The sequence below is a fragment of the Anguilla rostrata genome, chromosome 2, assembly GCF_018555375.3.
Source record: "Anguilla rostrata isolate EN2019 chromosome 2, ASM1855537v3, whole genome shotgun sequence".
In the NCBI taxonomy this organism is placed as follows: Eukaryota; Metazoa; Chordata; class Actinopteri; order Anguilliformes; family Anguillidae; genus Anguilla; species Anguilla rostrata.
In genome coordinates, this window is record NC_057934.1 from 16,109,221 (window position 1) to 16,123,063 (window position 13,843).

At 38.2% G+C, this 13,843-nt stretch overlaps 1 protein-coding gene across 7 annotated transcripts in view; it reads left to right on the top strand.

Annotated features, from left to right (window-relative positions):
• Positions 1–185: 185 nt before the first annotated feature.
• Positions 186–13,843, top strand: part of jakmip3 (Janus kinase and microtubule interacting protein 3) — a 45,315-nt gene continuing 31,657 nt past the window's right edge. For 4 of the 7 annotated variants that reach the window (XM_064320773.1, XM_064320775.1, XM_064320774.1 and 1 more), the window contains exons 1-3: positions 187–378; positions 1,663–2,406; positions 13,072–13,315. In XM_064320773.1, the coding sequence (XP_064176843.1) occupies positions 13,181–13,315 (135 nt within the window). In that variant the 5' untranslated portion in view covers positions 187–378; positions 1,663–2,406; positions 13,072–13,180. Of the gene's footprint in view, positions 379–1,662; positions 2,407–13,071; positions 13,316–13,843 lie in introns of all 7 variants that reach the window. The other 3 variants (XM_064320772.1, XM_064320776.1, XM_064320777.1) reach the window with 2 other exon arrangements.

Consider the following 13,843-nt stretch of genomic DNA (forward strand, 5'->3'; position numbering starts at 1 on the left):
TCTATGTAGTGGAACCAACATGCATAGACATACCCTTTAATAAAAGCTAAGAATTGCATTTAAACCACTTGCGAATAGTTTGATTACAAATCAAAAATGTATATTGCACAAAAAAGGAATTAAAAGAGATAAACCTCTTAGGGGAATTATATACAATCTGGCGACCGTAACTATTCCTTTTTAGCCGCGGAGGAGCTATTCAAAAGTACCATGGACAAAGCCGATGTAACTCTTTGTCCACAGATTTGCCGAAGATATCTTCCCACGGTTTTTGAACGATGCTATAGCCTACCCTCACTACTTTTATGCATACCATCAAATTCTTAAGTGCCACATCATGGCTTAAAACATGGTTCTCTCTTGCTTATTTTCTAAAGGGTAAGTAGGTTTTTAATACCTGGTCTGACCTTCACAATTAAATGTTTTGTCTGTGGTAGAAATTGCGTGCATAACTTTATTTGTACGATTTTTACTGGATATTTTATCGGTGACAGGCAGTAAGACCTTTACCAGTATCTGAAATATAAAATAGCTAGTATTAAACTATGCCTGATCATTTAGGTTCGATTAAAATTGCGTACGGTAGGTTTTAATAAAATGTTATTAACGTGATCTTAATATTAGATAAAACAAATATTTACCGACAAAGCTTAACTTAACATCTTTACATACTGGTGTGTATCTACTATATTACGGATTTCTAAGTCAATTTTCTGGTTGGTTTTTGTTGTTGTACTGTACAACTGGATTCAAGGTAATTACTGGCACAGCGAGTTCATCCTCGGCAGGGGGCAGTATAGCACACACAGCTATAACAGCATTTGGTCTGATCATTAATAAGAATTTGCTTTACCTTTACACGTTACCACAAATACTGAATATATTTGGCAGTACATTTGACTTTGAAATGTATCTGTGTAAAATGTGTCAGTAGTGTGTAACATGGTTTTACTGCAATAAGATTAAAAAATAAATGGTTGAACGCATGATCTTAAATGGTTAAAAAACAAAGAAAAAAAGGAAGAAACACCATTCATTTGGGAAGGGCAAGTTTTGTAAAAATTGGAAGTAATACCTCAGTCTTCTGCCATTATAGTCTGTAAACACTATGAAGTATTTTCTCCTGATTTTCAAACTCTAAATGAAAAATGCTTTCAAACGCAGTGGATTATTGCCCTAGACTAATATGGTTGAAACTTGAATCACAAGTTTATAATCCATATAAATGATAAAACATGGTAAAACATATTTGCATGTAAATACATGAAATAAAATGAAATAAAAGCTGCTTGTCTGCACTTTTGTCTCATATTCATTGATCTAAAATCCAAATGCCTTAAGTATATAGAAAAAATAACAATTTTCACTCTACTGTTCCCATACTTTTGGAAAGCACTCCAAATATATAGTCATATATATACATATATATATATATATATGTATATATGCATACACACAGTATAATCTCTTTTCTTGTAGAAAAAGAAGTACTTATTACCCATAGATCCTTTGCATAACAATGTAGAATAACAAGGCTTGCTCAGCTCCAGTTTCTTCCAGGTCCCTAATTCTGTTCTGTCTGCTTGTGTGTGTTTGTGTTTATGTTTGTGTGTGCGCGTGCACGGGCTCGTGTGTGTGCGTTTCATCTTGCGCTGCCTACAGGGCGGATCTCCTCCCTGCAGCACTGGGGCCTGGCATCCTCCAGCGAGCCGCAGCTCCGCCGCGACGGCTGAGGGGCGGCCGCAGCTGCGGGAGCCTAGCAACGAGCTCCCGCTCTCCGGAGAGAGAGAGGCTGGCTGCCTGCGAGAAGCGGCACCGTGGCTCTCCCCCGCTCACGTGCCCGAGCTTGCGCGCGCGCGTGTGTGTGTGTGTGCGTGCGTCTGCGCGTGCGCGCATGTGTGCGCGCGCTCCGCTTCCGCCCCTCTGCCTCCGCTCCGCTCCTCTCCTCTCCTGCCCGGATCATTTCTGCACTTTAAGGGGGGGTGTGTGTGTACATGGTAAGCACATAATCCTGCCTACTTGATTATTTAAACGCTTCCATGAACTGAATCCTTTTTTTCCCGTTGCCTTTTCTTCATCTTTTAAAAAAAAAAAAATATATATATATTTCTTTTTTTTTTTTGATGAATCATTACCCGGTGCCTCCGTTACTGAGGATTCTAGTACACAGAGCTGGATTGTGCGCAGATTTTTTACCTTTTTTTTTTTTTTTTTTTTGCGTCGGCCTTTGCAATATGATCAGTACGCTGAATGGTGAAATGTCTGCATGTACAGAGAAGCGCAGACACATACATTTTAGGATGTGCGCTGCAGCCGACAGCAAATGGTTCTCCTCCGGATGTTAGGACAGCTACCCAGCTAAAGAGAGCAGACAGCCCTTGAGCCTAACTGGATCATGGATTTAAGGTTGGTCTCAGGTTGTCACCATTTCATTTCTTAGGGGAAAAGAAAAACGATAAAAATAAATTTAATAGCTGCATGTGTGCACATGTGATAGTAATCACATTTGATTCCTTAGTCTGTTTTGGTTTTGCATGTTATGATGCCTGCCCTGTAAATACCTGCTCCTGATTCAGGCCTTGTTGTTCGGTAAACCTGTCTATACAACCTGCAGCTACAGCTAGGGCAACACAAATAAAAATAAGAGGGGAATTATAATATTTGCCACTAGTTGTCTTGCAGAAACTGTGCAGGCACTTGATGTGCGTGATTGTCATTTGTCTCTGCATGGGAAAGGGCATTGATAATTTCATATGCTGTTGACACGATACACAGAACACATAAACAGTAAAGGAACATTTCTCATTATGTTATGCACATGATATGCATGCATGTGTAACATTCCAGGCTGTGGAAATGAAACACGTTGTCCTGTCACTCGCGTTCAGCACTCGTAGAAGCACATTGGGGGTTTTGCCCTGGAGGCAAGCAGAGGGTTAAAATTGAACCTTTTGCATTCTGAAATTTCAACTTGAACCAAGCTATAGTGGACCTGGTTGCCAGAGTAAGGTATGTCATCTTGTACAGAATCTTGTGAACAATGCCTTGTGAAGACCAGGCCATTATTATGACATTGAAGTCAGTTTTCCTAACAGAGGGTATTGAAAGGTCCTTTTTTAACACTTTGTTTTTTTTTTGTGTAATGCCAAAGCTTACCTGGTACACGGAGATAAAGTCACCTAAGGTTGCACAAACATTTGTACAGGCATATTTTTCTGCATTCGAAGTATCCATGTTTGCACCTTCGGTGTCAAGTATTTATAGCAAAATAGATAAAAACAGAGAAGACATAAATTTCTATATAGAGCAGCGATATCTCTGTTGTTTTATGAGCAGTGGATTCTGATCACTATTAATAATGTTCATGACAGCTTTTAGTAGGCTGTGCAGCTGTGGATATATATACATGGATTTATATATATACAGTATATATTGCAACATAGCATGCATGGGCAAGTGACACGGCTATTACAATGCAACACCCAAGGTCTCAGGTCACTGTATGCAGTGGGTGAAAGGGATTTTGGATTGTAGCCATTTGTGCTTAGGCTGATTAGCTCCCCAGAATCAATAATTCTTCGCAAAACTCACCCTTTTTCAAGGAACTGTACTGAAAAAAACATATGAAAAGAAGTCTACACAGTAAGATTGCTGTGTTGGGTCCATCACATTTAGGTTACTGACCTTTCAGCTTATATGCAAATGTGTATCATGACTGAAACTCTGGAATTTAATTATTTTTTGTTTAACACTGTATGTCAAATGATTAGCTGAGTATTAAAGGTTTTCCACGTGTAGAAGGATAATTCTGTCTATCATGATTAGCCTAAATGTATTCAATATTCCATCATGTGTGTCATTTTGGGATTACTGTAGTAAAGCTGTATTTAAGGCTTATGTCTAGAATAATGGGCCTGGGAATGCCAAGTGTAAAAAATGGAGGGAAATAATGGCTTTGATGTGACAGGAAATATACTATGTTTGTTCCTGGGGGTAACTAGTCATTCATAATCAATTTCATACAGTTTATACACAGTAGGAATTCATAGATGTTCAATAAGTGCTCTTGATCAAAATTTCATGATCACACCTTCAGTACAGCAATGTTATTTTGTACATATTAGTTGATATTGTTGCTCATGTTCCGAATACATGCTTTTTGATATTTGTCACTTTGTTGTATTTTTATTGGTATTTTTTACACTGAATCCCTCAAACAAAATGGGAGAATATCTATTTCTGAAGTCATAAAAATGGCTTTTAGTTTCATCTCCTTTTAAGATTTTAAAATGTCAACATCATAACAAAGGAATGGGTGTTATGACCAATAATTCAATTCTTGCATTGTTGTTTAAAAAAAAAAAAACATTGTCGGAATCAAATTCCAAATCTTTTCACGAAGCAGCAATTTAGTTAGCAATTTAGCCATACAGCTGCTTCTTGGCAGCTTTGGATCATTCCCATCCTGGGTACATTACCCTTTACTTAGACTTGATATGCACTTAAAAATCACATCTTTGCAGATCTGATGAGAGTATCAGCTCTTCTCTTCAAGTAGACATTAGCGCATAAGGCCTAGAAATGTAAATTGAATCATAATTGAGATTTTCCACCTGTTCTAAGAGCCGTTCCTGAAACCTCTCAGCCACAACGTTTTCATAACTTTGGACGTGATGTGAGGTCACTGAGCAGCCCAGACAGACTCATCGCCAGTGCTCTGTCTTAGGGGCGGGGCTTGGGATTGAGTGTAATGGGCGCGCGCAATGAAATTTCAAGTTTTTGTATATAGTTTTGTGGTATTATTGTTTTGTATATATTATGCAGCACTGGAAGGGGGGGGGGGGTGGGGTGAGTGGTTGGGAGAGATAGTGATTGTGGACCCAGGGGGATGGGGGGTGGGCGGGTGGTGGAATTGTGTCTTTGCGGTTTCATATGAAAATGATCAGATATATTCCTTTGGGGAGGCACAGCATTCTGACTGAGCCCAGATGGTATTGGACGGTATTTCTTTTAGCTCGCAAGGTGATATCCAAAATTTATTTTTGCAGGGTTAATTAAACAGAGAAATATAAGAAATTGATTAGTTTATCCTTTAAAATAAATAGTGGTGTTATTTTTATCTCATCTAGCATCATGTATTAATGTCAGAAAGGAATGAGAAATATGACGAAAAAGAAGCTTGTACGTGTTAGATTTGAGGAAATTATTATATTGCAGTTAACGCTGAATGAGCCTTTAGAGTTCTGCTGTCTGCTCATGAATTGCTGGTGTTTTAATCTTAACAAATGGTGCACATTTAGCCTGAGAATAAAACTGTATTAATTAAAAACTTTGTAATGAGATATACAGTAAATGTCATGGTTTGCTTGCATTGCATTTTTGAGCTATGGTTTGATGACCATTAAAGCTCCACACCACTAAAACACTGTACTTCTTTTCTAGTTGCACTGCCTTGTCATTTGTATTCATTACTAAATCATGGTGAATTCCTAATGCAGTATTAATAACGTTCCTATGTGAAGCATGTATTCTTCCTGTGTGAACACACACAGACACACACACACCCTCATCTTTCAGCTCACTGACTCATACAAGATCACAGTATATCATATTTACTATAAAGCTTATTATTTATAGCCCATGTTGCTGCATCTGCTTCATGTTGTACCTTGATAAGAAGTTATTTGACATTTTTTGTATCAGAATGTAGCAGTAGTTGTTTGTATATTTGAGTTTGTATATTTGGATAAAAGCGTCTGCCAAATAAATGTAATGTAATGTATATTTCAGTGCTTCATGAGGAAAATCACTGGGATGGCCTGAAGAGCCCTTGAACTTCTAATGGTGTCATGATTAGGCATACAGCTGTTGTGCCTGTCCATTTTCAATTCTACATCGACGCGCACATTGACAGTTTTTTTCTACACTGTAAAACACAAAAGCTGCTTTAGTTCAAACTCCTATAATTTTATTTAATGTGCCAGCTTTGAGTTTCTGCCAAGATCAATAGTTCAGGTACAGAGTGTGATATGCCTTTAATGTATACAGATAATTAGTCGACGGTAATATTTTGTTTTTCTTGGTGTATTATGTGTTAAATAAACACTGTTAATGCAGTATTTAAGCATGGTTTAAATGGGGTTTTACTTGGCTTGTCATAACATTGTTCTTCTTTCTTAATTGAAAGTGACATTGATTGAAATGAAATGTTTGTTTGGTGCCCTTTCAGAACTGGAAAAACGAATGATCTGTTCATATTCCAAAGTTCAAATGTTTTCCTTCTGGCTTTTAACTGTCAATGTAATAAAGTAAACACAATGACTACATGCTATTTACTTCTGTTACAATCCATAGTGAAAACTGTAGCCTTTGATTACAGATTGCAGATATATAATGACAGATTTCATCAAGGTGCAACGGCAAGCATGAAACATTCACTTGTACAAGTCGGACCTCTCTCTCCAATGTGGTAGAATGTCACCGTACACTAAGCCACGTTGTACTTTGCTTATAAACCAATGGTTGTTTATTTGATAAATTACCAGTAGTAATCCAGTTGGAGGTAGGGATTTAATGCCAGCACATTCTTTCATGGTGCTTTGGTAAATTATCACAGTAGTCACATTTATTTTGTGCCAGCAAGTAGCAACCATATAATTTTTGTGTCTAGCCCAAAAAGCTGGTACAATTACTTAGCTTTCTAAGAATGAATAATGTTGGCTACCATTTAATAAATTGAGACTTGCCACTGATCTGCTGTGTAACCTTTGTTCATGGCCACACCAAAAGTGTGCAATGGTTTTCATGCAAACTTCATTGACTCAGAAACAATACAAAACTCAATTAGCAGTATCTTATAATGTGTTTATATTTTGACCAGCTTTTCCACTAGAAAAACACTGATAAACGCATCACATGTTCCTACCTTACACAAAATGAAGGGTATGTGATCAAAATAACAGCATTCGCTCGGAATTTGCTGAATAATGTTTTGATTATTGAACATTAACATTAATTCCGTAGGCCAGGTGTTGTAGATGGATCAAACTTCTCTCATATCACATTGACAGGCAACCAAGAACATCTCTATTTCAAACCATTTTCAAATAAAGACACTCTAATCAGATTACAGGAAACCTAGACCTGAAAAGTTAAAGTTTTACAAACACTATCAGAGATTGGGCATATGGAGTTGATAGAAAATACATGTTAAAAGTGATCATCTCCACAGTGCATTCTTGAATTTGGAGCAGATGGTGAGCAAATGAGATGGAGAACGCTCAGCTACAATGCAAATTTGTGTAAGAAATATTCATATTTTCACCAAGAGAAAATGGCTTAGATGTTCATTTGCTTATCCAAGAGATTGTCCCATAAATGCATTGATTTATTATTATTATTATTATTATTATTATTATTATTGTTGTTGTTGTTTTTATTTTATTATTAATATATTTATTTGCAATCCCTGGTGCATGTCATAGCACTGCTGAATGCTATTCATTCAGAACTCTACGGTAGGTGCTTCAGTAAACCTCAAGACAAAAAGAGCTGCAGTACCATGGACAGTGTCTGCCTAACTCACAGGCTGCATTTCATTGCTAATAATGGGTGCTGCTGCCTATTGCTTCATACATGGTTTTGACGACAGTGTACCGTAGTGAGTAAGAAAATGGGCTTGTAACCAAAAGGTCATAGGTTCGATTCCTGGGTAGGAACTGACGTTGTACCCTTGAGCAAGGTACTTAACCTGAATTGCTTCAGTACATGTCCAGCTGTATAAATGGATACAATGGATACAAATGCTATGTAAAACTTGTGTGAGTCGCTCTGGATAAGAGTGTCTGCTAAATGCCTGTAATGTATGAAGGCCCAGTTCCCAGGTCTATTGGTGGAGGGCTTCCGTAGATTTCACACTGGGTATGTTATCCTGTTTTACGATATCTTGATTTATTTTATGTCTTCTACAGTACATTGGCTATACAAAGACAATGTGTTGGTCTTTAGTTTGGAATTCCTTTGCTAAAGTTCAATTTATTAACATGTACTTTGATTTGTTTGTGCTACCTGGCAGCTTAATTGGGCTATTTTATTATTAAACTTAAATAATATATTTATAGCTGCTTTTTACTTGACAGAGTTGCAGTGTTTTGTTAGCTACCTAACTGCTGCTCATTAATGGGAGTGACAGTTGGTACACTTCTGAGGTTATTTCTGGTCATGGCGGGGCAGCAAAACCTTGGCTGGGGGCAGTGTGTATTCCTTGTGGCCTTAGACTAAACAGTGATGTGGACTGAGAAAATCTGCGATTGCTTCCACAGTATCTCTTACCATATAAAAGTGTTCTCATGTAATCAAAGATAGCATAAAGAACTTTCCTCCATCGGCTGGTAAAGGTTTTTTTTTTTTCTTTTAGGGGAAGGGTGAAATGCAATTTAAAGCACTTGACCAATTGGATGGATTTTTTCCTTTTCCTTTTTTTTCTTTTTTTTTTTGAGAAATGTGGTCCTGGAAGTCAGTGATGGATCTTTTGGATTTTATTTTATTTTTTTCATCAAGTGGACCTTTTAGGACATTATTTATGTTGTTGATATACTGTATATGTCTCCAGATATGAAATGGATATATGGATTTTAAGATGAGCGGCTCCCTGAGTTAGCAGTATGATATGTGTGCAAGGAGATAGGATGCATGTTTATGGCAGAAAAATACTGAATATGTTTATGTAGGGACTTATCATAAGATTTTTTTCCCCAAACATTGCATGCAATAAATATGGGGATAATCAAAGTCCTTTCCATTTATACATCAATATCATTTTCATTTTAACTGTTTTCCAATGTTGAGCTGACAGTTGAAAACTAATCAGTTATTCTGTGTATTATATTTAAGTGATAAAATAGCTGCAAATAAAATAATTAGTTTAATTATTTGGCGGGCCAGCAAAACCTTGGCTGGGGGCGACATAGCTCAGGAGGAAAGACCAATTGTCTGGTAGTCAGAGGGTTGCTGGTTCAAACCCCACCCTGGACATGTCGAAGTGTCCTTGAGCAAGACACCTAACCCCTAACTGCTCTGGCGAATGAGAGGCATCAATTGTAAAACGCTTTGGATAAAAGCGCTATATAAATGCAGTCCATTTACCAATTATATATTATATCAGTAGCAGAATCTCATAGCAGTGTTAAATAAGATCACGTTCAATAGAATGGCATGGATGTATAATCCATTTAATTAATATTTATCTACATTTCATTTCTTGTGTCATCATATAGTGATGGAATATGTCCCCTCCCTCTCTCTGCTACCTCATCTCTCTCGCTCTCTCTCTTCTCTGTGAGTGTGTGTGTGTGTTGATGAATGCAAACCCTGTGACCCCTTGTTTAAAGATCTGGCTTTTTGGAGAGTGGATGAGTGAACAGAGCTATTAAAGTGCAACACAATAGTATCTAAATTATAAAAGTTAGTGCAGTTCATTGAAAACCAGAACATTGATATGGTCCCTTCTAGTTTTCCATGTGGCAAACACAATTACCTTAATGATTTGAAAACCTATTATTGTGATGCAAATCTGTTGTGGTTGGGAGCCTTATTTGTGATGATCACCCATTTTTTACTTGTGTTGAGTACTGCACATCTTCATTCATGTGCAGTTCACATTCTCTAATTTTTCCCATGTTGTCAGAGGTCAGGGTCTGAAAGAAAGTCACATCTGTTATGTGACCAAAATTATGTCTCACCTTTTCTCAGGAGAGTGTTGAGAATATATTACACTTTTCCTTGGAATAATAAGTGTGTCAGGTTTGCTGCACCATATCAGACTAAACTAGAAAGACTACGATAAGTTGCGATTATTATTATTTTCCCCTTAAAGTGTTCCTCTCATTTTTTCTTGACCTTTCTTTTATTTATTTGAATGTTTACATCTTGAGAATTCCCTTCCTTTTTCATGACGCATCGGCTGATTAGCAATGACAAAATGCATGGATCTACTCCTTTCCCGAATATTAAATTAACCATGAAAAATTCTACCCTATCAGCCCGCGACGAGCGTATGAATACTTAAATGCGTAGCGCTTAAGCAAAGAAAAAATGACCTCAACCGCTGTGCTCAAATTAATATTTGTTCGGCGTTACGGTGTCACGGGGTCATGCGTAGTTTGGTCAGGGGGCCTCAGGCGGGGTGTTACCCAGAGAATAACTAGAGAAATCAGACAAATGGTCCCATGGGGACATGATTGATGGGCAGCCAGGCTGTAGGAACTGATCCAGTGTAGAAAGCAAGCCAGCAGGCCATGCTTTGGAATCGTGGCCTCCACAGAGAATGGCTCTTTGTAGATACTGGTGTAACACCTGCAGTGGCACCATCGTCAGCACAGTAAAATGCAACTGTGTTTGAGAGCTCTGTGTTTTCAGGTTATTAAGATTAATTAATATACTTGGCATATAAAAGAGATAAGTGCTCTTCTACTCTGTTACTCTTTATTGTTATCTGTATATGGTTAAACTGCATATGGTTTGGAAAGTTCATTCCTCTGTATTTAATTGATGTATTGTTTTTCAATTCCATCATTGTTAATTCATGTATTCTGTTGGATCTTTGATCCAGTAGCTTTTCAATATTACCTGTGACATTTCCAAAAAGTGTACTAAATATAGTCAGCCTTAACTGACCTTGACATTATTATTTTTATTATTTGATGGATATAGAGTGCTTGAGTTAAGTGATTTCATGAAACAAAAAGTGCATTCTATAACATGTACTGTGATGTCATCAACCCTTTGTTTTCAGGGCCTCTGGGACACGTGGAGGTCAAAGGACTACATTGATGTTCTCATTTTTTTTCTTTTTCGAGCATTGTTGTGGTTGGTCTAACATGAACCTGCTTTACATGGCTGAGGCTGCAGCATAACTGAGCAGTGCGTTGTTGTTTTTTGGACAGCATCCAGACATTCTCATTTACCATTCTGACGCCATCCTGTTCTGTTAGAGGGCTGTGGTTCTCAAATCTGTGTCACTGTATTGGATTTCTCAACACACACAGCAAGCAGTACACGGCAGCATTGTGTCCGCTGAATGTTTTATTTAAATGGCCTCTGTGACAAGAACACTGTGGGAAATGGGGGTGGTGCATTAACTTCCTTTTTAGTGTGCTGACTGTAGGCATCCTTGGGTTCTTGTGCTGAATGCATCCCCCAGGCCTCTGATAGGTTAAACAATGAAGGGACCCAAGTGGCTCTGTCAGTAAAGGTTGTCATTACAGACAAACAATTTGGGGTGGGGTTGGCCTGGCATCAAGCAACCATGACTGCAATGAAAATTAGCTTTGTCCCACTAGGTACAAAGTAAGTTCAAAGGATATGCTTACCCAAAGGTCTAATTTTCAAATTATTTTAATAAATTTGTATAAGAAAGAATGTGTGAATGTACAAATATACAAGAAGAATGTGTGAAGGACTTAATATGTAATATGTATACACTGGAATAAAATATATTACATAAACCATGCAACCCTTCTAAATTTCCTGTCCGCATATTCCAGGTGTAAAGAAAAAAAAAAAACATCACCACAAAAATATATGGAATTTAATGTGTGCACTAGTTGTGTCTTCTCTGTGGTGAGTTTAGAAAGAGTGTTGCAATGCACAAATTTTTGTCCACAATGCAATAATAACGTATTTTCAAAAAAATAAAAAATAAATAAAAGAATACGGGTAAAATTCTCATTTGTGTTGACCAGGCTTTCTTGGGTCACTGCTGCATTTGTTGCTCTGAGTTACGTGCCAAGCACCCACAAGCTACAAGCTGTCACCAGTGAGCAATAGGCTTCCTCTCCAGTTGGCACTAGCTCTCATGTAGAACTGTGTGGCTTGTGTCGAAAATATACTGTTGCATTCAAGCATGTGCAGTGTATCAAAAGAGAGCACTATGTATATGTACATGAACCACATGGGTTTGTGCAGTTGTCTGAGCTCAGTCTCTATGTTCAGCCACATTGTCCATATGTACTTCAGTGCTGGTGAGATGATTAAAAATAAAACAAACAAATATCTTCATTTAGCTTTTTTTTGTTTTACATTTTCGTAATGGTTAACATTTACAGTGGTAAAGAGCCGAGTTCAAGAGGCAGGTTTATCATTGAGAAGTCCATATTATGTTTTCAGATTGATAGCCGAAGAAGTGCTTCAGACAGTTACTTTCCTCAGAAAATTAAAGTGCTCCTGCAGACACGGGGGAATTAACTCTCGGTGAGATTTTCTGGACTGAGTGCAGCTTCACTGGTTAGCACCACTGAATGCTAATGAAAAGGGGACTACAATAGAGACTGTAGATGTGGAACTTCTCCACTTGACTGTGTTTACAAGTGTAACATGTGTACCTTTCTTGGCCTTTTGAGTGAGAGAAAGAGAGGCTTGTGTTTCACAAGTGACTTTGATTACCTTTTCCTGTGAATACAGTTTTCATTCAGGGAAGAGTGTCGAATTCTGTTACTGTCTTGTTGTATTAGAGAGGACTTGTATTTATCTAGCACAAGGCCGTCAGAGTACAATGTACAAACTGGGTGTTTTTTTGTAGCGCGTAGCAACAACAGCCTTGTTCACATGAAGTCAAAGTGATCCCCAGCCTGTGGTTGATCTCTTTCTTTACATTAAGGATATTATTTTTCACCACTGATATTTTACTTTGTCAGGTCCCTTCCAAATGGGATTTAATAAACAAAACTGGCATGTCCTCTCATAAATCTTATCTTAGAAATCTTACAAATCACATGGTTTTTAAGCCATGTTAAATGCGCCTACTGCAAGTTGCCTTGGCTAAAAGTGTTTGCTGGGTGCTAAAATTGTAAGCTGTAATTCAAGCTGAAACAAAATAAATGATAATAAGTCCAAAAAGAACTAAAACGTGTTATAGGCACTCATATAGTAATCCAATGAGGAGAGCAGGAAAAGGGTAAATTTAAAAAGCCTTTATTACAATGAGTTTGTCTTCTGTGTGCTTTCTTAGCCAGGGGTCACTTTTCCAGCTGTGATGGCTTCCCTAAAACCCTTGTTTTTTATCCATTCCTTCAGGTGGGAGAGAAGATGTAGCTGAGGACAGGAGGAGGAAGAGAAGCCTGACACCTCCCAGCCTCAGGTACCTCCTGTGGGGGCGGGTCGGCCTCGGAAGCACCGCCTCACCATGTCCAAGAGGCCATCCGGCGGCCGAGCCAAGGGGGATCGACCCGACGCTTTAGCCGCCCTGCAGGCAGCCAATGAGGAGCTGAGGGCCAAACTCACAGACATCCAAATCGAACTTCAGCAAGAGAAGAGCAAGGTAATGCCCTCGTCTCTTTCTCTGATCCTCAAATGACTGCCATCTAACCCCTTTTTGGTTATATGTGCTATGTTTGGTCATATTTGGACAGTGAGATGAATTACAAGTTCAATTTATTAGTGCTAATCTTCCGCAACGGTTGAGCCTTGCCAGAGCGTTGTTTGGGCATTTACTTAAGAAATTTAGGGTGAGGACATTGTTAAAATGCATAATAGCCATGCCCCATCCAGCTAAAACCCATGTTCCCTAATCACAAATGTACAAATGTACTTTACACAGAATCTCACTGAACAGCATCAAATTTAATCAACATTAATTCTAGCATCAGTTTTTTTTTTTTCAATAGAGAAAAACAAAGTGACGTTCGCATGTGTTAAATCTTGCTGAGGAAGCTCTGAGTTGCATAATCAAATCATCGGAGCTCCAGAGATATGAAGGACAATCTGCCCTATCCGCTGCTGCCCGGCTCATTTAAATGTATTTGCCTTTAACTGCTCGTTGTGGCTGAAAAGATCGGATTTATGGGCG